Here is a 24,998-nt window from a genome sequence, read left to right on the forward strand (position 1 = left end):
GCATGCACGGGGAGAACATGCAAACTCCACACAGAGATGCCCGAACTCAGGTCTCCTAGCTGTGTGGCTTGCACGCTAACCACCCGTGCAATTTAATTGGAAAATTTCAACAGAATGCTGTGCACATATGGTATAGGAAACATTACAAAGTCAAAATAAGGTGAGGATTTGCCTTGCCTAATGCAAATATACAAGGAATGTAGCAACACCCAGTGATGCAAAATGACACTAAAATTAATCACACAATAAAAGAAAATTACAGTAAAGTCTCGTTATATCGATATTCTCGGGAGTCGGAAAAAATACCGATATAACCGGACTATCCATATATCCGATCCTGCGCTGAACTGCATTAAAAGTGGGCGGATCTTTGATATGGCATGTAATTTTCTCCTTGAGTTCATGGATTGCGTATCTAGCATGCTTTTGTACTACAATACATTTTGTACTACAGTAAATAAAAATAAACTTACGCTGTTGTGATTACCGGTTACCGGGACATAATTCACCCCGGAACTATCGATAGGGAAGGTGTTGCCACCCGGAGGGGTAGGCGCGAGGGACGGGTGTTTTCCGCTGTGTGTGCTGCACTCTGGTGGTGGAAGTGTGAAAAATAAAGTTGACTGGAAGCAGCCGTTCGCCGTGTTCTTTTTTGGTATTGAAATCCTTAAGCAAAGATTGATTTAAGCTGCTTTTGTATCGATATAAGCAGACCAAATTGGCTGGCGGGAGATGAAAAGGGCATCCTAGTAACCGGATTATCATAATAACCGTGTATCGTACTAACGGAGCTAATTATATCATAAAAGACTAGAAATTTGCCGGGAAATGAAAATAGTATCGTAATAAGTAGTAATTCATTTTAACCGATATCGATATAACGAGACTTTACTGTATTGTGCTAATTTTGCCAGCATCCATATAGAATGTATGTATACTCGTTAGATCTCAAAGAGGTGACATATACAGTTTCAAAATATAAAAAGACAAAATGGGAGAGACAACACATTTATTAGAAATTTATACGAAATGTATTGCAAACAACCATTAAATTGAAATGATAAAAATGTGGATTCCATGTAAGGTACTCACACTGTCATGATCTCTTGATGGCAGAGTCATTAAAGAGTTGTTGGATTGTTGAGTTGTACAAGCAAAGTCTTCCCCAGAGCACCATTGCTGATAAGACTGGACACAGTAAGACAGTCATTTTAAACTTCTTAAAAGATCCTGAAGGTTACGGAACAAAAAAGTGGTAGACTCCAAAAAATGCCGGAGTCGGAGGACCCAATTGGCTGTCCATGAAGACACAGGACAATTCTCAGCCCAAATTAAGGTTGTTAGTGGTGCCGACTGCAGTCCAATAACCATTAGACGGTATCTGGGAGAGAAGGGTTTCACAGACAACATCTTCAAAGGCCTCGTCTCCTTCAATGCCACAAAATTTGGAATTTGCACGAGTGCACTAAACATGGGAAAGGTGGAAGAAGGTTTTACTCTCTGATGGAAAAACATTTGCAACCTTGACAGTCCTGGTGGTTTTCAACATTAAGGAACAAAGGAGGTTCAGGTTGCGCAGGGGCATCAAACGGCAGCTGGCTAGGTGGAGATGTTGCAGGGGAACCCCTCATGACTGAAGGCCCTTCTGTGTGTGGTAATGACTGGCTTTTTCTACAGAACAACGTAGCAGCTCACAATGCCTGCCTGACAAATATGTCATTCTTTTGCACCATACCGTGTGTTCCCCTGATCTCTGTGAGGCCATCATCAACACCTGAAGCCACATTCTGACGAGCCTCCAGGAAACATTAAAATCAGGCATGCCCAAACCAATGTTTGAGGTGATTAACAAGAATGGCACAGCTACTTATTACAGAGTCCTTTTTTGAAAATGTTATTTCTATTTTAGTTTGTGGGTTGGTTTTTTGAGCTATGGTCTGATGAAGGGACCTATATGCTCCTTTTTCCTTCCTTTGTATTGAGTGGTGGACTCCTATAGAGCAGCTACACACAATAACCAGCACTAGTTCTACCAGAATCTGCACCTCTCCAGCTGTATTTCTTTGGATTCTGTGGTTCCGGAAGTGGAGAATGTACAGTCTGAAGTTTCTTAAAAAAAGGTTACTTTAAGACGTCTCTCATAGGTCATCACAAGGCTCTATCAGGTTAGCTCATTAGCAGAGAGATGCAGAAATTCTGAGTTGACAGAAATAATTTTCTCTTGATAGTATAATAAAATATCCATCAGTGTCTCAACGGGGTGGCTCGGGAGTCATAATCAGCATTACACACAATTACTCCATTACTCTATTAACGGATGTTTAGCAGGATTTCAAACATCCATGCCGAGATGATAAATTAAATGAAGGATGAATCCCATTTAGCTGTCGATGTTTAAAAACTGTGCTAGGCGGCTAGACTGTTGAGAGTACGAGTATGTATGTATGTGTATGTATGTATGTATGTGTATGTATGTATGTAACCATTTTGTCTTGGACTCATCTTTGCATAATGCTGCATTTGGGATATTTACTGGATCTGATCAGTAGTGAGATGAATGTTGATGATTGCTATATTTATTCCACTCAGTAGGTTTGTAGTTAAGAAGAATTGGTTCCTAATAGGGATGCTCCCATCAGGGTTTTATGCTGCCAATTACGATACCGCTGTTAGACAATTTCAAAGGCCCCTGGAAAGTTTATTTTTTTCTTTTAAATTAACTTTGCGTGGATTGTTTTTTCTATTGTTTTTTTGTACTATTCAACAAAAACTGTATTTATTAATCCGGTGCATGTTTTGTAGTAATACAATGCAATACAGTAATTAATTTTGCACTTCAGGATAATGAAATTAACTGAATAAAGTAATACAATTACAGTAAAGTCTCGTTATATCGATATCAGTTATAACGAATTACTGCTTATTACGATACTATTTTCATTTCCAGGCAAATTTCTAGTCTTTTATGATATAATTAGTTCCGTTAGTACGATACCCGGTTATTATGATAATCCAGTTACTACGATGCCCTTTTCATCTCCCGCCAGCCAATTTGGTCTGCTTATATCGATACCGATAATCAAATACATGTATTCAATTGTGTTGTATTCAGATATCTTTTTATCGCTTGCAATAATCACTGTTTTTCATATGCACATGCTGGCGTTCGTGTGTATAGATTCTATACACATGAGAGAAACCACGAACGCAGTTGGTTCTTCTGTTGCAGGCATGTGTTTGGCCAGCTATGTGGGGCGGGTTGAGCATGACCTGTGAACCAGGAAGTGCGGGAATCGGTGTGTGTGCTGTGCTCTGGTGGTGGAAGTGTGAAAAATAAAGTTGACTGGAAGCAGCCGTTCGCCGTGTTCTTTTTTGGTGTTGAAATCCTTAAGCAAAGATTGATTCAAGCTGCTCGACATTGTTCTATACTATAGAACAATGTCGAGTGCATTATTGCCCACTTTTAATGCAGTTCGGCGCAGGATCGGATATATCGACAGTCCGGTTATATCGATATTTTTTCCGACTCCCGACAATATCGATATAACGAGACTTTACTGTAAATGTCTTTATTGAATGGAAATCTGACTGCTTAACTTAATAAATTGAATAAATTCAGTGCCCAGCTTGCAGGTAGTATCTCGAACATTCATCAATATTAGAACTGTCAACTATTAGTGTTTTATTTCTGAGTGATTTCAATCAGTCCCTGGACTGCAGGTTAATCCTACACAAACTAACTGTACCCTACATCTGCAACCAATGAACTTGGGGGGTAAAAAGCAGGATCATCTGTGTTAAAGGGTTTTCTATATAGCTATACAGAGGTGAACTGGTGTTACATACAAAAACATGGATGCGTGAAATGAAATGCATAATGACCATTGAAAGTAGAAAAAAAATCATCTTCTCTTTTCAAATGACCCTTACCTCTATTCACACTCCACACATCTGCTGACTGTGGGGGTCTTTCTTTATGTTCTTCTTCTACAGAGCATGACAAGTGTGCCAGCAGCCAGAACTCTTGTGATGAGAATGCCATCTGCACCAACACGATTCGAGGACACATGTGTACCTGCAAGCCTGGCTATGTTGGAAACGGCACCATCTGCAAAGGTAAGTTCCCACCCTGAAATGTCCCCTCAGACATGTAAATACTCACAGACACACAGACTACCAGTGTGAGAGTGATCAGATGTCTCGTAAAATCTTTCAGTCTTAGTCTTATATAGCCCTCAGCACGACAGAAAATTGATTTTGGAGCCTTTTCCACATGTGTGCCTACTCTCCCTCGGTGCTCACGCTGCTTAAGCACCTCATTGGGTTTGCTGTTCAGGATCACAGATGGAGGAAGGAAAGGCATACCTCATCAGTCTTTTTTGGGCAATACGTAGTTTCATAGAAAAATAAAATAAAATTTAAAAATATATATATACACAATATCCATAAAACCATCCATCCATTCGTTTTCTATGCCACTTATCGTCACTAGGGTCGCAGGGTATACTGGTGTTGTTTATATTCTGCTGTGTTTGAGTGTTGCCTGCAACATTGAACATTGAAAACTGATGTGTTCGTTTTGCATCCTTGAAAACATTTAGATGACAATAGGTAGATGACACAATATATGAGTTGAATGGCCAGTTCTCTTCTGCCATTATTCTCCTCCAACCTATTTTAAGGCCCGCCCACATGATGTTGTCAAGTTTTACCGCTGCCTCAATGGACTGGTGATGTCCACACACATTCATCTTCAACAGAACTCATTCATTCATTCATTTTCTAGCACTTGTCCTCACGAGGGTCGTGGGGGTTGCTGGAGCCTATTCCAGCTGTCTTCGGGCGAGAGGACTGGTCGGCAGCCAATCACAGGGCACATATAGACAAACAACCATTCACACTCACATTCATACCTATGGACAATTTGGAGTCACCAATTAACCTAGCATGTTTTTGGAATGTGGGAGGAAACCGGAGTATATGGTGACATAATGGCATACATATGTAGATACATACATACAACGTATGTAATTTTTGAAATTTCAAATCGGTACGTAGCCTGGACTGTCCTCTTTGCATTTATGTGGCAGGCTAAACCGTAGGTGCTTCGGTGATAAGCGAACCCCTTTACAAAGAAGGCATGTCACACTACCCTTACCAGTGGTGCTGGCGTTTTTTAAATGTACACTTCCCATTCATTGGACGGACAACACTCACATGCTCCCGCATTTTCATGTCACATTTTCTGTTACTCACCGCTCCTCACCATGCCCTCCCAACTCCAAAAGGCGCTGATGCTAAACAAGCTGATGCAAAACACAATGACAGACAATCAATTTCCACTTGAGCTCAAGCTTAAGAAAATGAAAACATAAAATTTATTTATGAAATTTTAATTTATGAATGAGCAACTCACATACACATAGAGAAAAGTTAAAAAATAAAACAGATTAATATGATAAAAAATATATCCCAAATATGAATAATTAATCATAATTAATGCTTTAGTATGACAACCCTGAGTTTAAATAATTATAAGATTTTGCTAGTGCACAAACAATTGTTTAAGTCAAAATTTAAAGGAACAAATTATACATATTTCTGTATAATTTACCTTAAGACTTGTACATTGTTTGCAACATTTTAGGAAGATGTGTTGAGTTACCTAATCTAATGTAAACATAAATAAGCATACTTCTTTATACTTGCCTTTTGACATCTTAAGTGATGCAGCACGTGCTGTCCTGTGCGTTTACTCCAGATGCAGTGTACAAAACCACTACAGTTAACTGTGTGCTTGCACTGAAGGTTGACACAAAGTATGGATGCAGTTGAACAGGGGGATGATGCAAACCCATGTGGCAGTCCATATAGAGCCCTTATGGAGTCATAGGAGACTCATTAAAGATTTGGATGCCGTCGTAGTGTCGTAGCTCTAACTCCCTGATGTACAGCAAAAACCACATGGGTCCATTGTCACACATACAGGAATAGCAACATAGTCTCCATTTACCTGAGTCTTTACAGCAATACTGGAGCCACTGAGCAATGGAAAGAAACAACAATAAACGTTCAGTCCTCTGAAGCTTGGTCTTTGGCCCAAAAAAAAAAAAACACATCTTATCATGATACAGAATCTCTACTATCCTATCTTGTGACAGCTCAAATAAGATGGCCTGGTTAATGTTGTGTTTTTGTGGTTTTCATGTCATTCTCTTAGGTAAAGCTCCTGAAGTAATCAGTGTTTTTTTTTAAAATTAGACAAAGACTCATTCAGCATATATATATATACTGTATATATATATATATATATATATATATATATATATATATATATATATATATATATAGTTAGTCCAGATAAATGCTCTTCAAGTAATGAATTGATTGATGAAGCCCAATTGATTGATTGATGGTACACATATTTCGCACACATCCGTACACAGGGGGCAAAGACACCCGCTCATTTTATAATCGCAGTAACGTCCCTGTTCGGGATATAAAATTGAAGCAATCAGTTTATATTTGATGAGGGATTAAAGAGAGTATGGGTTTGATCTACATATTTTATGAGACAGTTATAACATTCAGCTCAAACCCTAAAGGAAATACACTACAACTGTCTAACTAACCATTGGTGGAAACGGAATGTAATTTCTATAAAGGATGTGGTCTCTAAACTCATTTTTCAAATTCATATCATGTACCGTACGTATTGTTCAGCGTGAACTCACACTTGTAACTGCAGCGAAAGGAGAGCCCAAAAATTGCTCTTTATAAGGTGCACCGATGACTTTTGTCAAAATTAAAGGCTTTTAAGGGCGCCTTATAGTGCGGTAAAATAAAACAAAATATGGTATAATATATCCAAATGAATCAGTTGCCCCGGTACAGAAATTCTACTTCTCATAAAAAGTATAAATCAGTTGTATAATTTGAAATCCTATGAAAATTCCCATTGAAGACTAAGCACAATTACAGAGGTAGAAAATGAGTTTGACAGCTCTTTAATATGTCTTCTGCTTCCCCTGCAAGTAAAGCAATGGCACCAGCTCATCAGGAGCCCTTCATGGAATTTCCAGCACTGCTAGTGCTTGGCTACCATCCAAAGATGAGAGTATCATTAAGTATAATTAGGCTGCGATTTCACAAATTAGGTTGCATCATGAGACAGTGGTTGTGATGGATCACCAGCTGCAAACAATCCTGAGAGTTTCTAAGTGTGGCTTCTGCCTCAAATATGCATGTGGAAAAAAATGCTTGCAGTGATACCTTAGTTTTTGTTATGAATTTGCTCCAAAAGGTCCAATAAAAAACTCAAACAAAGCAATTCTTCCCATCAAAAAAAAAAATCCAGACACCCAAAACCGTGAACAAAAAATGCTTCTTATAAACAATACTTATAGTTTCACATGCAAAAACACAGTGAAATAATAATAAATGATGAATGAAATTGACAAATCAGCATTTAACATCAAAAGTTGTTGGTAGACACAGAGGGAGAAGGGAGGGTGAAAAAAGTGGGGATGCACACAAAGACATGCTTATTTGATTTTGCCAAATGAATGAGCCTTACATGATACTAGGGACGAGACAGATACTCATTTGAGACAAACATCTGTGATGGATAATGCATTTTTGCCGAGATATGAGCATGAAACAAGTGCAACTCCTCAGTATCTGTAATCGTGATGACTGTTCATGCTCTGTGATTGGCCAGTCACACACAGCCAAATTTGCTCCAGCCAGCCAGAGGAATAAAAATAATGATAATAATACAATACAATAATGTCATAATGTGCAACATTACAGAATGAACATGATTTTCATTGTTTTTTCATTCCAGGTAGGTAACTCACATTTCAAACATTATTTCCCTATTTGACCTCATTGCATGTTTGCATGAGTCACAAACTTCACACAGATCATTACAAATTAATCAAATAATAGGTCTTACAGATAACTAGTTGTTAGCGTGCAGACCTCACAGCTAGGAGACCAGGGTTCAATTCCACTCTGCCATCTCTGTGGCCAAAAACATGCTAGGTTAATTGGCGACTCCAAATTGTCCATAGGTATGAATGTGAGTGTGAATGGTTGTTTGTCTATATGTGCCCTGTGATTGGCTGGCCACCAGTCCAGGGTGTACCCCGCTTCTTGGCCGAAGACAGCTGGGATAGGCTCCAGCACCCCTGCGACCCTCGTGAGGAAAAAGCGGTAGAGAATGAGTGAATGAATGAACATACACGGTACACATATAGCGGAATAATAATAAATATACAGTGAAGAAAATAAGTATTTGAACACCCTGCTATTTTGCTATTTCTCCCACTTAGAAATCATGGAGGGGTCTGAAATTTTCATCGTAGGTGCATGTCCACTGTGAGAGAGATAAACTAAAAAGAAAAATCCAGAAATCACAATGCATGATTTTTTAACAATTTATTTGTGTGATACAGCTGCAAATAAGTATTTGAACACCTGTGTATCATCTAGAATTCTGACCCTGAAAGACCTGTTAGTCTGCCCATTAGAAGTCCACCTGCACTCCATGTATCATCCTGAATCAGATGCACCTGTTTGAGGTCGTTAGCTGCATAAAGACACCTGTCCACCCTATACAATCAGTAAGACTTTAACTTGTAACATGGCGAAGACCAAAGAGCTGTCCAAAGACACCAGAGACAAAATTGTACACCTCCACAAGGCTGGAAAGGGCTACGGAGCAATTACCAAGCAGCTTGGTGAAAAAAGGTCCACTGTTGGAGCTATCATTAGAAAATGGAAGAAGCTAAACATGACGGTCAATCTCAATCGGAGTGGAGCCCCATGCAAGATATCACCTCGTGGGGTCTCAATGATTCTAAGAAAGGTGAGGAATCAGCCCAGAACTACACGACAGGACTTGGTCAATGACCTGAAAAGAGCTGGGACCACCGTTACCAAGGTTACTGTAGGTAATACACTAAGACGTCATGATGTGAAATCATGCATGGCACGAAAGGTTCCCCTGCTTAAACCAGCACATGTCAAGGCCCGTCTTAAGTTTGCATATGACCATTTGGATGATACAGAGGAGTCATGGGAGAAAGTTTTATGGTCAGATGAGACCAAAATAGAACTTTTTGGTCATAATTCCAATAAGCGTGTTTGGAGGAAGAAGAATGAAGAGTACAATCCGAAGAACACCATCCCTACTGTGAAGCATGGGGGTGGTAGCATCATGCTTTGGGGGTGTTTTTCTGCACATGGGACAGGACGAGTGCACTGCATTAAAGAGAGGATGACTGGGGCCGTGTATTGTGAGATTTTGGGGAACAACCTCCTTCCCTCTGTCAGAGCATTGAAGATGGGTCGTGGCTGGGTCTTCCAACACGACAACGACCCGAAGCACACAGCCAGGAAAACCAAGGAGTGGCTCCGTAAGAAGCATATCAAGGTTCTAGCATGGCCCAGCCAGTCTCCAGACCTGAACCCAATCGAAAATCTTTGGAGGGAGCTCAAACTCCGTGTTTCTCAGCGACAGCCCAGAAACCTGACTGATCTAGAGAAGATCTGTGTGGAGGAGTGGGCCAAGATCCCTCCTGCAGTGTGTGCAAACCTGGTGAAAAACTACAGGAAACGTTTGACCTCTGTAATAGCAAACAAAGGCTACTGTACCAAATATTAACATTCATTTTCTCAGGTGTTCAAATACTTATTTGCAGCTGTATCACACAAATAAATTGTTAAAAAATCATGCATTGTGATTTCTGGATTTTTCTTTTTAGTTTATCTCTCTCACAGTGGACATGCACCTACGATGAAAATTTCAGACCCCTCCATGATTTCTAAGTGGGAGAAATAGCAAAATAGCAGGGTGTTCAAATACTTATTTTCTTCACTGTATAATATATATATATATATATATAATAAATGTAGAAATATATATAATAAATAAATATAGCAACTTGTGATCAAAGCAAAAACGTTGCCTGGTTTACACGCGTTCTTGCCTTCAGCCATGGCAAGCTACTGAACAAGCATGACAATCCTTTTGCCGGCAGCCCAGGCTCTCACTGTCAACCTCGATACACGGTGCATGTCTTTGGCATCGCTTCATGGTTAATAACCCTACCTGTTCAGAGGGTCTAGTGCAGGGGAGTCAAACATATGGCCCACGGTTCGAATCAGGCCCGCACATTGGATTAATTCGGCCCGTGAGACAATTTCATAAAATATAAAAATAAGCTTTATTTTTCAAAAAAATAACTACTGTTCTAATTGAGACCACTGGATTGCACTATAATTGTGTACAGAAAGCAAATACCAGTGCACAGCAAGCAAAGTGCAGCTTTGTCATCTATCACTGCTTCCACATTTAACATTATGTGCATTGGCACCCTCATTACTCCAATATGTCTCTGTCAAAAAGAGAAAAGTGGATGCAGAGAGTGTTCCAAGAAAAATGGTCATCCTCCTATTTATTCACGGAAGTGAATGGGAAAGCTGTATGTTTGGTGTGTTCACATCGCGTTGAAGTGCTGTAATAATATATCCTTAGTCTCCACTATGTGAGTCTTCATGTCGACAAATATGACAACTATATTGACAGCGGAGACGAGAGAATGTGAATGAAGGGTTGGCGGATATGAAGAAGTCCTTCAAAATAAGAGCGCTGTTTGTCCCATGTCTGTGTAAACAAAACAAGAGTGTCATAAATATTTCACATACAAAGTTGGAATTGCATTGGTGACTACATCTTCCTATATCACAAACACAGACATTTCAGTTTGGTTAAAATTTAGTAGCAATGTGTGCAAAGGCTGACATCCCATTAGAAAAGTTTGCCAGATTGTTACCAATAAATAAAATTTTAGACAAGTGTATTTCATAATATGGCTTATGGTTTGTAGCTTTTTATACAAGACTGAATTTTAGTTTGATATCGTCATATCGTGATACATCCTAAAAATATTGTGATATATGCTCAGTCCATATCGGCAAAACCTATTTCATATTATTTATTTGTTTTATTAAAATCATGGTATATAATATGTATATAATATATTTTATCAATCCAGCTCACTTGGAAGGAGATCCTCCATGCGGCCCCTGAGCTAAAATGAGTTTGACAACCCTGGTCTAGCAGGAGAACCCCAGACAGTGGTGCATTTTACGAGAAAGCTACGTATATACAGCTTGTTGTGTCACTGCCGGTGTTTTTTTTTTTGTTTTTTTTTTTCCATCTGCTCTCTTCTAATTTGGCTGGTTAGATAAAGTCACTTGGAAAACTTTGCTTGCAGTACTGAACGCTGAGAAAAAGACAGTGAATTAAAAAAAATTAAAATTAAATTAAAAAAAATTAAGTCTTACAGATAACTTACACACATACACAGTACACATATAGTAATAATAAATATAACAACTTGTGATCAATCCATGTCAATTTCAGACATTCCAGTTTAAACCACGGCCACTTATCGGTGTACCACCCCGACTCCAGATACAGATCATTTAGATGGGTAAACAGATACAGATGCAGATCGTGTACTCGCTTATCTCTACTGAGCATAGGGAGCATGGGAAAGCTAATGGCGTACATGTGTGAATGGAGATGGAGAATGTGTGCAAGCAGGACTGAAAATAGGAAATTTGGGCAAGACAAAGCAAGATGCAATGCAAAGATCGCGGCTTTAATGTTGACAAAACACAATTTCAGAATTTCTAAGTAGTAGGCGTGGCTGACTCCACCCACCCCTTTATCACTGTGTCAGGAAGACATTAAGATGCAGTAATGACAGATCAATGCAATGTGCAAAATTCCTTCCACATATTTTCTGCCTCAAAGTTCATATGCACGTTCCCTTCGTCTGCGTCTAGCCAATATTCGACCTGTCTGGGTAGCTATCACCACATTTTTTATTCTGCAAGTCATTGGCAAAGTGCAAATGAGGGAAAAGAAGATTAAAAAGTTGTGTATTTAGAAACATTGCAGAGAATATGAATTGTGACATATTGCTGAACACTGAACACTGAAACGTGGCAGCTGTGTCGCTGTTCCATTTGCAGTAGATTTTCCTGCAACAATCTGGAATTAAAACGTGTACTCGTAACTCTACATCTTGGATTGCATATGCAAATATCAGCTGTGCACCTTTGACTCAAACATGATATGGTTTCGTTTTACTGATCTATGTGCGCAATCATATGGACAAATTTGCCACAACTGTATTACAAATAAAGATTGGAGCTGATTCGTTCAGGTGTCTACTGATGGTATTTTTGAAGTCAGATAAGCTATTTTTTTTTTTACTTTATAATAACGGCCCTAAAACTCTCTATGACTTCTGTTCTATTCTGGCCAATTAGCCTCTTTTTTTCCCCTCCCCCTGAGATCTCATTACTGTGTGATGGCGACAGTGTTGGCCAATCGACCTGTGCCTCCCATTTCATTCTCCTCATACATCACTGCATCCCTCATAGGACTGAAGGAATTAGTCTGAGTACGGCTGGTGCTCCTAGTGTGTCCCTGCTAATATTAATAGGACTAAGAGTGTGGTCAGCCTTGAGCAATGGGTACTCCAAGGCAGCCAAGGCTAAGTCAAGTATCACAGCCAAAAAAGCGTCACTAAAGGGACATTTCAAAGCTGTGCAGGTGATACACGTCCTTCATTTTGTATCCTTCAAAAATTGTCACTGTTGCTGCTTAATTGTTCTTCATAGGGTTCATCTCTTTGTTAAGAATATTTTGACCATTGTCCATTTGTAATTTGTAACACAATTTACCACTCAAGTTAATGGCTTTATATATTGTATGCTCTGTTGAAGGATAATGCCATGAATACCAAGCTGTTGAACACAGTCTTGGTGGTATCTTGAGAAGCTCTAGCCAATGTTTATTTCCCCTATTGACTTGACAGCAGTGTGTCCTGTGATTGACAGACAACCAGTCTGGGGTTTCACCTGCAGTTGGCAGGCTCCAGCTCTCCATGAGCTTGAATGAAATAAGCTGCAGACAATGGATGGATGTAAACAGAGGCCCCAATGATATCCACAGTGTGTTACTAATGGTTTGAAATCTAAGTTAGCGACTTACATGTTGATGATCATGCAGCATATTTGCTACTTTGCAGTTCAAACATTGCTTCCTCACACACTCCTTTTTTTCATTCATTCATTTTCTACCGCTTTTCCTCATGAGGATCGCGGGGGTTGCTGAAGCCTATCCCAGCTGTCTTCGAGCGTGAGGTGGGGTACACCCTGGACTGGTGGCCAGCCAATCACAGGGCACATATAGACAAACAACCATTCACACTCACATTCATACCTATGGACAATTTGGAGTCGCCAATTAACCTAGCATGTTTTTGGAATGTGGGAGGAAACCGGAGTACCCGGAGAAAACCCACGCATGCACAGGGAGAACATGCAAACTCCATACAGAGATGGCCGAGGGTGGACCTTTTTTTTTTTTCATAAAATGAATTAATTCATAAATGACTACTGTTTTGTAGTTAACTGTGGACTATTATGAGTAATAGCCATGGCGTGTCCGATAAACCCCTCAATAAAAAAATTGAAGGCTAACTAGTTAGCTCGGTAGCACGCTATGTGTAAAACGGCGGCCGTCTCATGTGTCCTGTACACAAAGCATAACAGTTTAAAGTTGGCAATGGGGGTGTTATTTCATGTCTATTAATTTAAAAAATTGTATTGACCAAGGACGGCACAGCTGCAGTTTGCATGTTCTCCCCGTGCATGCGTGGGTTTTCTCCAGTTTCCTCCCACATTCCAAAAACATGCTAGGTTAATTGGTGACTCCAAATTGTCCATAGGTATGAATGTGAGTGTGAATGGTTGTTTGTCTATATGTGCCCTGTGATTGGCTGGCGACCAGTCCAGGGTGTACCCTGCCTCTCGCCTGAAGACAGCTGGGATAGGCTCCAGCACCCCCCGCGACCCTCGTGAGGAAAAGCGGTAGAAAATGAATGAATGAATGAATGAATGTACTGACTAAGTCATAAACTTTGTCTATGCTCTAACTCCAAAAATATTCAATTTTAATATTGAATCCTGCTTTTAACAGAAATGTACTTATTGTCGTGAGGTCTGCAACCAATTACTTGACTCATGTAGCAGTTTTTAGATTTCCACCACAGTGAAGCTATTAGATGATATTAGAAATATTGCTGTCATGGATGTGTTATGCGTCTCCAGGGTGGCTCTCAGTTTGTAGTCATATTCTTAAGGGGGTCCAGATGAATTTGGAACAAATCTGAAAGGCAGTAACATACAGTACATGGAGCATACAAACAGTACATTCACACTCAAACAATGAGTGGAATTAACCCAAACAAGCAGAGGGAAAGGTCCAAGCCGAGATTTGAGCGACTCCACTGTGCTTACAAATCACATTTATATTTGTTGTTTCAAAAATGAGTTGTCCCTTTGGAGACAGTGACACTCCATGACACTAAAGTAGATTTACCAGCTGTTGAAATATGGAACCGCATAAGAGATTACATAACAGTTGCTGTGAGCCAAGTTGCAACCATCCTGCTGCTATGTTTACATCATGGTAACATCATTTATAGGCAGACAACATGAGGGGTGGGTGATGTCGGGCATCGAGGTGAAGCTCTGGGATGGGCGGGAGTGTGCTGTGGCCTTGTAAAGTGGACCCTTGCTACTGGGGGTGTGAGTCTGGGTCTCAGCACACTTGTGCGGCTTGCTGCTGTCTGGTTGGGCTGGGGCCTCAACAGTCGCAGATGGTGCTTGGGGCGCCCGGGCTTGGTGGGTGCTTCGTATGGGAGCATTCCGTGTGGCCTCGCAATAATGAGGTAAAGTGATGGTTGGATATCGGGTGTCACGTTGACTGCATGCTAGTGACATGACGGTGGCACGAGGAAGAGGTCTGTTGAATAACAGAACAAATCCATCCAAATGTAGGCCCGCCCAGAGATCACAAATACTTGTGGGTCCAGCCAAAATGGCGTCTTATTGGAGGGCAGCGGGGTGTGCGGGGACTGCTGGGCACTCGGTGGGTGCACTCAGGGGCTAGGGGGGTCGGGGCCAGGTGGGTCGGCTGGCGGGGTTGGTTGTATGCTTCAGCAATGTCCTGTTGTTTTGCTGGGGTGTCCGATGTTCCCACTCTTCTTTTGTTGTTTTGTCTTATGTAAGATTCTGTGTGGAAAAAAATCACTTATTGAATTGGTAACTGCTATGGCGTGGAGAAGGGGTAGGATTTAATAAGCTTTGCTTCTTCCTGCTCCTTTTCAGACATGTATACTAATGAGGTGTTATGTGTGTATATGTACATATATATAAAAATAGATATTGTAAGTGTATTATATTGTAAGTGTATATGTGAGAAACAATAATGTAACATATTATGCATGTCTGAAATAAATTAAGAAAGAAAAGAAAGAAAGTGACAGAGAGTGTTACAATGAAATGGATCATTGTTTTATGGTACTAAGATGTAAAGGACGATGGCAGAAAACCATTGTTGAATCTGTAGTTCACCTAAAGCAAATATTTACAGCAATTGACTATCTGGCTTCACTGAAGACAAAATGTGCACAAAGACACAATATCCATTTCGTTGTAGTGCAGCTCTCATGGGGAGAATTACACAGCCACTGTGTCAATTGCCATTTTATTGTGTCAGACCCCGATAAATAGACCTCAATAGTCGAGCCAGAGCAAGGGATGCCATAATAGATCACCATTGTCTCCGGTGTCAATTTAATGATCAGCTGCTTATTGCTGAGCCTTTGTCAGTTGCACAATCAGTAAGGTAATCGCTTTCACGGCCCATTTCATTTCCAAGGGCTAGTTTTTATAGACCAAGGGGTTAGAGTAGTGAGGCTAGACATTGTCAGGAGACAAAAGCATTGATTCAGGCTGTTCTCATCTTACTGGGACTAATCACAGAGGAACAGCAAGCAATGAAATTCAAGATAATGTATTCTGAAATATCAAGGGAGGGTGTTTACTGTAGAAAAGAAGGTGGCAGGCAATCGGCAAGAAGAGGGGGAGGTTTGATTTTTCCTTCAGTGTGAAGTATTTAATTTGATGTTTACATAATTATTGCTCCCGCTCATCTCGTTTTAATAGAAGCAACACATGTAGCAATTTCTGGTGTGTGTAGACTCTGCTAGAGGGCAGGCTGTTTTTTCTTTTAATTGAGCAAAGAATATGTAAATTTTTAAGCTTTCTGGCCATCATCATTTGAGACAATTATTTATTTTGTTTGTGTCTCACTGTGATGAAGCTGCTGTGTAACAAACACAGATCCCTCTGTTTTGTTTCAACTGTATCAAAGCTACTAGGGATGAGGGAGTACATCACTGTATCTGTATCTGTATCTGTATCTGTTCACCCATCTAAATGATCTTAATCCATAGCCGTACTCAGAGTGTGCATACTGGTTGTGGTTTGATCGGAAACGGAAACAGCTTAAAGCTGGGATTAAAGCTGTACATTATTTTAAATCTGAAATAGACATGGATTGATCAGAAGTTGCTATATGTATTGTTTATTATGCAGCGATATGTGTATGTGTGTAAATGGTCCTCGAGACTTTTTTTCTTGAATTATTTATATATGTTATAATTATTTCATATATATGAGCTGTGTTGCAAACATGGTCATAAACATAACAATAATGTGTCAGCCTTGCTGACTGTTTTTTTTTTTTTCTCAGAAGCACCATGTTCAGTACTACAAGCAGCTTTCCAACTGACTTTGTCTCACCAGCCACCACCTGCAAAAAAGCCTCCAAAAAAAACACCATCAGTGACTGATGCACGTTCGTGCCCCTGTTAAAAACACTGTATTTTTTGAAAGAAGTTTAAGATTGCAAGGTACATACTGCACTGTATTGAAATGGTAGTAATATTTTATGCCAGTCATACTTGCAGAATGTTTTTACCTGTACTGTTGTGGCCGGTGCAGGCCTGCACAGCGTGTTACGGAACAAGTTTACCAAGTAACTTTAGATATAAACCAAAATAAAGGCAAGCTGAAGACAACCAAATAAAGTGGAGGCATTGTGACAAACACCATGCCTTCCAAACTTCTCAGTTTCACCTTGTGAAGCACCACTGAGCTTCTCTGTGGCTGCAACACGTCTTGGGAGAGGCGGTCACTTTGTGCCACTGGCCACAGAGCCTGAAGAGTGAATACATAATGAGCATTTTTTTAAAACACGAATACGTATATATAAACTAATTTCATGTTCACAAAAGCAGTCCTGTGTGAAATGCCTTTTACAAATGAAAATATTTTTCTCTTGCTGGGAATCAATACAATAACAGAAGTAAGAGAAGTAACAAAGAAGTAGAGCTTGGGTAAGCAGAGGGAGGGCAGAGATTTCATATACAGTAAAGTCTCGTTATATCGATATTGTCGGGAGTCAAAAAAAAATATCGATATAACCGGACTGTCGATATATCCGATCCTGAGCCAAACTGCATTAAAAGTGGGCAATAATGCACTCGACATTGCGTTCCAACTGCGTTCGTGGTTTCTCTCGTGTGTATAGAATCTATACACACGAGAGAAACCACGAACGCCAGCATGTACATATGAAAAACAGTGATTATTGCAAGCGATAAAAAGATATCTGAATACAACACAATTAAATACATGTATTTGTACGCTTGTGTCTTCGTTGGAATAGGTGTGTATGCTATGTCAGTTGGTTCTTCTGTTGCAGGCATGTGTTTGGCCAGCTATGTGGGGCGGGTTGAGCCTGACCTGTGAACCAGGAATTGCGGGAATCGGTGTGTGTGCTGTGCTCTGGTGGTGGAAGTGTGAAAAATAAATTTGACTGGAAGCAGTCGTTCGCCATGTTCTTTTTTGGTATTGAAATCCTTAAGCAAAGATTGATTTAAGCTGCTTTTGTATCGATATAAGCAGACCAAATTGGCTGGCGGGAGATGAAAAGGGCATCGTAGTAACCGGATTATCATAATAACCGGGTATTGCACTAACGGAACTAATTATATCATAAAAGACTAGAAATTTGCCGGGAAATGAAAATAGTATCGTAATAAGCAGTACTTCGATATAACAGATATCGACATAATGAGACTTTACTGTATAAGGAAGTTCGCCCCTCTGTGGCGTCACAAAGGGTCAGTTTAACCACGCTTTTTGAAACCAAGCATTTTGAACCATCCCAAACCTCATTATGTGAAACTTTGGCATCGTTTTACATAAGAATACAACATACTAACTACATTTGTAGCTCGGAAAAGTGGGAAAAACCATAATAGGTCCCCTTTATTTATTTATTTTTTCAGGAACTTTCTGTGACAGAGACCATTTATTTTATTAGAATTGTCCTTAATTTCTGTCAAATAAGTAACTTCTGTTGGTTACTCATTTTATGACATATCTCAGCTGTCGTGCACAGGTGCAATAATGTGCATGCAGGTGCGCACGTACGTCCCCACGATTCTAAAAGCTAAGGACCAACAAGTCATCACAATCTCCTCAGAAAATCAAATGCACATCAGGTTCTGTGTGTGTTCTGTGTATGTATCCCTCCTCCAGAGTCTGGCTTCATGTGTCATGGGTAATTCCAGCACTACATCATGCCCCTCAGCAGTAAACTCCATCTTATCAGTGAAACAGCAGAGGTTGGTGAAAACAGTGGCGTCAGCTACCTCGGTGCGTGCGTGTGTATGTGTGTATGTTTCAATAATGGATTTTGACGTCGGGATTCACTCATGCTGCTCAGCCGGTAGTTATGTAAGCTCCTCACATCCAACCGCCAAGGGCGTCCATGCACCTCCCCTTTTGCTCCTCTGATAGCTTCATGCCCCTGTGACTCCTCCACAGATTAAAATAGATAAAATCATCCATACATGATGGGAATGGCTAATTTTCCATTTAATGTTTTGCCACACACATTTTTGCATATAGAGCCAGTATTTTTATTGTTTATTATCTTGCTGCTCTTTTCTTAGAAAAGAAATAGTTAATTTGAAAAAAAAAAGATTTACCAAAACTCTTGTTCAAACCTGTGGGACACAGGTGTACTGACAAGAACTGTATATTTTGTAGGGTTCTTACAATTCCTTTTAATAAGGATTTGATACGATACAATTCAGTAATCAGATTTAAATTAAATTTCATCAGAAAATAGATATTATCATGAATTTATATCCTACATACTTTTATCTTGTCCTGAAGCTCTGATCCATGAGTCAAGGTTTAAAGGGGACCTATTATGCTCATTTTTCAGCCCTTTGTTGTGGACTACTCTAGAGCAGCTACACACAATAACCAGCACACAAAGCTTAATACTTTTTCCGGAATCTGCACCTATTCAGCTGTATTTCTTTGGATTTTGTGGTTCCTGCAAAAACTGTATTTTTGTCTATTTATTCCACCAGACACGCCCACTCCGCTGTGGTTGGTCACACTCCTGAGTGCTGAAAATGACTTCCAGTTTGTGCCGCTAGCTGCGAACCCAACTTTATAGGACTTGATAAAGGAGAATAGGAGCTGATAATAAACAGCGATTTATCTTTTTAAAATGTCCACTTTTAACATTCAGCCATATGTGTTGGAATCTGAAATGGAAGTAGACGTCTAGACAAGAAAAGCGGTTCGGTTTTTTCAGCATCTGTCACGTATTATGTGTTTTGCGGGACTACCAGTGTTTAAAAAACTTGTGTAGAGCCACTAATTGTGGTGGGAAATGATGATTAGCAACCTCACTCCCTGTATGCTCACTCTATAATGCTACACAGACAAGCGATTTCGCTCCATGACTTAAACAAAATAAACACAGTTAGGACACTGATGAACTGTTACTTACTGCTTGACGTTTCAAAGGCGTCAGGCTTCAGCAAGTTTGTCGGCTAGTCCATCTGCGTAGTGGCCCATGTTCACAAACAGTCCAGTGAAATGCCGTTGATGCATTAAAATGCATTTCTTTTGCTGCTAGGGAATGAGAAACTCCAACCACTTGTGCCTGATGGAGGCGTCTTTAGGAATTGTAAACAAATATAATTTTCTCTTACGAGCCATTGCTCGTGTAAACACAGACACAGAGCTTGGGGGAGGGCAGACACCTTATCTGGCTTAAAGCCCCGCCCATGTCCACTCTTCTGTGACATCACAAAGGGGGCAGTTTTACCACAACTTCTCAAACTGAGCGTTTTGAGTCATCCCAAACTTCTTTCAGGGCTTGCTTCCAAATGTGCAAACCTCATTATCTGAAATGTTGGCATAATTTAACGTGAGAATACGACATTCTACCTACATTTATAGCTCAGAAAAGCATAACAGGGGTCCTTTACCATTAAAAAATTTAGTTTTGTTTCTCCAGAGAAATTGGAGTGTTCAAAAATGTTTGAGCTGTATTGTATGTCGTCCGGAATGGCAACTTGCAGAACACAGGTAGTTGGATTATGGGAAGATAAATTGACAAATTGATGTAGTGGATAAATTGTTACACCCCTAATATCGAGAGATGTCATATTTATCTGTGCAAGTAGGTGTTCAATGTGTACTTTTTTTTTTACAAGGATTAGTACCTCTGAGGAGTATAGCTCACCTTTGGGAACAGATTAAAGCACTCGCTGTTCATTTTTAATGGGAAGGCATTCTCTTGGGCCGTTTAAAAAATAGAATTATCTCAAGAAAATGCATCATTAGAGAGATGTTAACATCAGCTTGCGCATGTTTTCCATTCCCCTGTTAAGCTTGAGCAAAAACCATCTCAGTTGTTGTTGTATATGCTCTTCATGTTGCTATAGCCAAATTTAAAGCAACCTAACCTAACCCAACCTAACCTGACTTTCAAACTGGGATATTTGTACTCCGAGTGGTGCTCGAGAAACATGAAATAAATTATAAGTACATATACATACATACATACACAAAAGTAGACCTAACAATTTGGAGCACTACATTCAATGATAGTTGATCAATTTTGCCAAACCGCTGCCCACTATAACATAAAAACATAACTGGTCTGTGTAACATGGGACACGGCTTATGTAGCTCGAGGTGGCTGGGGAAAACTGCTGCAGGGAAACTTCTCTTACACACATAGTCAATCACCCCAAAGGTTTATGATGGCGTAGAGGTCCGGGACTCTCAAGTTCTTTCATACCAAACATTATGGACGTCTCTTTGTGCACTGGGGCACAGTCATGCTCGAAGTGAAAGGGCCGTTCTTCTGTTCCCACAAAGCTTGCGGCATTAGGGGAAGGAATAAAAATCACATTGGAGCTGGGAGATCCAGAACAACCCTGACTGATTCATGCATTAATGAGGAGGTGCGTCCCAAGGATTTTTCCACTCTTTCTGGAACATACAATTTCTTGCCTTGAAGCACCTCAACCTTAAGCTGTTTGAACTTTAGAGGAAGAATTCTCTGAAAGCTCTTGCTCTTGGGGGAATAACTAGCCATGTCAACTGTATTGATCATCTGCCCGCCCAAGCCTCTGCAGATACATTTAGCTTGTTAGAAAAAAAAATACAAAAATATAAAACACCCTTAATGTCCTGTAAGTGCGGTCATTATCTGTAATGTTAAATAAAGGCCAAACACACAGTGCAGTCAAGGTGTGAACTAAGTATTTTTTTTATTTTCTTACTAGTCTGGAATAATTGCAGTAGACTTTCAGCTGATATGCGAAACCAGGAAGTGACATGTACCTCGGAGGGTAAGAACAATGAACTGGCTTGACTCATACTGATCTGAAAGCTGTAAAACCAGCTGCCAAAAAGCATTAAATTAAATTGGATTTTTCGCCAATTTCAACAGCTCAGTTGACCTAAGACCAGGAAACATGTCCCTTATCTCATCAATCTTTAACCTCAGCGACCTTAGCCAGCTTTTTGTCATATGGTTCATGCTTGAGCAATGTCGTCGGTGAAGTTTACCACAGAAATGTACATTCATTCTAACCTGACACTGAATTTAGTTTCAGTGGTCACTGTCTTGTCATGTGGGCCATTGTTGTTTTCACTCATAGTCAAGTCAATGACCCACACTGATGTCAGCACCTTTAGAGATGTATGACCTTAATACCTTTAGTACTGAGCTTCATGGGACTCATGTTGAATCATGGTTGATGCTCAATGTTGAAATGTCCACCAAATATGCAGGAATATAATATAATTTTTGATATTTTCCTCTTGGTTCATTAATTTTCTACCGCTTATCCTCACGAGGGTCACGGCGGTGCTGGAGCCTATCCCAGCTGTCTTCGGGCGACCCTGGACTGGTCAGCCAATCACAGGGCACATATAGACAAACAACCATTCACACTCACATTCATACCTATGGACAATTTGGAGTCGCCAATTAACCTAGCATGTTTTTGGAATGTGGGAGGAAACCGGAGTACCCGGAGAAAACCCACGCATGCACGGGGAGAACATGCATTTCCTCTTGGTTATTTCATTAAAAATTTGATGTAACTGCTAAAAATGAATGATGGTGAGAAAGGTGACTCTTTTAGACCCTGCAATCAACTGGCGACCAGTCGAGGGTCTGTCTACCCTATGTCGCACCTAACGTCAGCTGGGATAGGCTGCATGTCACATCCCACAACCCTAATGAGGACACGCAATATGAAAAAAAAAATATGTATATGTATCTTGCAGATTTCATTTTTCTTTTTTAAACCCTCATATCAAGACTAACAAAGCATTAATGGAGGACACCGCTCAGTAGTGCATCCATGAAAGTTACCTAATGCCTCGTCCATGTTCTAATTAAAATGCACTTTTAATATTCCTTTGAATTGGTGGAGTACCCATTGGCTTTCATTGTTCACGTCAACCCTCGATTCTGAGATGGATCCTTAGATGCCCAACGACCGTGAACGGGGCTGTTAGCTATGGCACATAGTGGAGTGATTTCATTTTCACCACCCACTGGAAAGCAATCTAGGCCCATAATGGGAAACTCAAATAGCAAATCTGTGAGTATAAGCATGTCTTGAGAAGTCACGAGTCAGCAACAAGCTCACTTAAGCAGTGATGGTTTAACTGGAGGTCATAGGGGTGACAATGAACGCGGTCTGGTTATTTGGTAATGTAACAGAGCCATAGGGGTGGGGCCCAGGAAAGTGTTAGTCCTAGCAGTACCTACTTGACTCCATCTTTAGTTTGGCTTGTGTAATTTTCTTTTCTTTTCTAATTTATTGATCACCAGCCAATATGTCTGTTATTCCTCCAGCTTTGGTGGTTTGCCACTCAACTGATGTTCAGTGAACATTTCTGAGATACTGATAAATTAAGAAAATCTTCCACCACAGAAAACAATACCAGTCTGATGATGCTAAAGACAAATTCAGTTACAAAGTATGATCATCTGTCTATATTTTTCCTCATTTAGAAAAGTTTTAAACATCCCATTCATGTGTGGAAGCATCTGCTTCTGCATCTTCATGCCAATTTATCCCTTTGTGTATTCCCTTGACAGCAACATTAATATAGAATACATCCCCGCAGCTCCATGAACAATATGAGGAGGCAGGGTGAAGACAAATTTGTGTAATAAGGACTTCATCATAGGATTAACAAAGTAGCATGCATATTGGTACTCACAAGACTTAATGATGCCTGAACATTAATTCTACTGCAGCCCAATTCATTAGAGCCATATAGATACACTTAATGTATCACAAGTATTACGATGGTCATTGTGGCTTCCCCTCCCCATGTTAGAAAGTCATTTGATAGAAAAGACAGGCACTATTGTGCTGGTGGTGGGGAATTGATAATTAGTGCCGGAGACAGATTGAGTCAATATAAGTGCAATTAATATTTCAGTGTGGGGTTTATTAGTACAGACGCAATCAGGCTCCTAAAATGTATAGCCTCTGGCATTAAATTCTGATTTAACTGAATTTGTGTTGTGTGGACAATTTCCAGCTAATGCAGTGATCATTCACAACCAGAAAATGAGTGACGTGCGATGTACAGTACGTGACTGTACTGTAAAAAGATGCTTCAGTCCATTAAGGCTCATCTTTCAAATCGTGTTATTAATTAAGCTTAGACATACTCTAGTCATTTTTCTTTAATGAACTTGCTCAATTAACTGTTTTTTTTTTTCCTCTTCTTTCCTCCGGGACGCCCGAGTCCCGCTCGTTAGAGGCTCTGACAAATTATCTCCATTCACTTACTCACACATGCTTTTTATAGTGGAGATTTTTATTTTTCGGTGGGGCAGATTTCCTAAAACAAAACATGTGCTGTGCTTTTTGCTGCTCCTTAATTATTATTAATGCACAGTGCACTCACAAAAGTTATGAACACTTCAACAATAACTAAATGGTTACATAATCTTATTCATTCATTCATTTTGTACAGCTTATCCTCACGAGATCGCGGGGGTGCTGGAGCCTATCCCAGCTGTCTTACACCCTGGACTGGTCGCCAGCCAATCACAGGGCACATATAGACAAACAACCATTCACACTCACATTCATACCTCTGGACAATTTGGAGTCGCCAATTAACCTAGCATGTGTTGGGAATGTGGGAGGAATCCGGAGTAAACCAAGAGAACATGTAAAATGCATACAGAGATGCCCGAGGGTGGAATCGAACTCGGGTCTCCTAGCTGTGCGGCCTCTTATCCTATTAAAATAAATCAGTTCACAATCTTAACTATGCACCGTTACCTTACCGCTCTTTGTTCCGCTTTTGACCTTTATCTGGTCGTGTGTGTTCTTTCAACACTGATTATATATTTTTAAATGTTCTAAAATTACCTTCATACTCATTTCCCACTCTTCCATAGTGTGAGCGCAACAGCTTAAACATTACAGAAGTGCTAACTTGCTTCCAATGGCAGTTGTGAAAATAATTTTGCACCTCATGATACTTATGAATAAAGTGTAAAATGAGGTCTTATTGTCTTGTCAGCTTTCTGCGAAGACGGGTGCAGGAGCGGCGGGACTTGTGTCTCTCCCAACACATGTGTTTGTCCTTCAGGATTCACCGGACGCTATTGTGAGACAGGTAAG

At 40.1% G+C, this 24,998-nt stretch overlaps 1 protein-coding gene across 2 annotated transcripts in view; it reads left to right on the forward strand.

Moving 5' to 3' along the window:
- The window catches only part of LOC131139865 (protein kinase C-binding protein NELL1-like), a 237,854-nt gene that overhangs the window by 185,495 nt on the left and 27,361 nt on the right, over positions 1-24,998 (forward strand). For both annotated transcript variants that reach the window (XM_058089792.2, XM_058089793.2), the window contains exons 14-15: positions 3,994-4,116; positions 24,898-24,993. In XM_058089792.2, coding sequence (XP_057945775.2) covers positions 3,994-4,116; positions 24,898-24,993 — 219 coding nt within the window. The remainder of the gene's footprint in view (positions 1-3,993; positions 4,117-24,897; positions 24,994-24,998) is intronic.

Source organism: Doryrhamphus excisus, linkage group LG13 (assembly GCF_037039965.1).
Source record: "Doryrhamphus excisus strain RoL-2023G ecotype Guam linkage group LG13, RoL_Dexc_Guam_v1.1, whole genome shotgun sequence".
NCBI lineage: Eukaryota > Metazoa > Chordata > Actinopteri > Syngnathiformes > Syngnathidae > Doryrhamphus > Doryrhamphus excisus.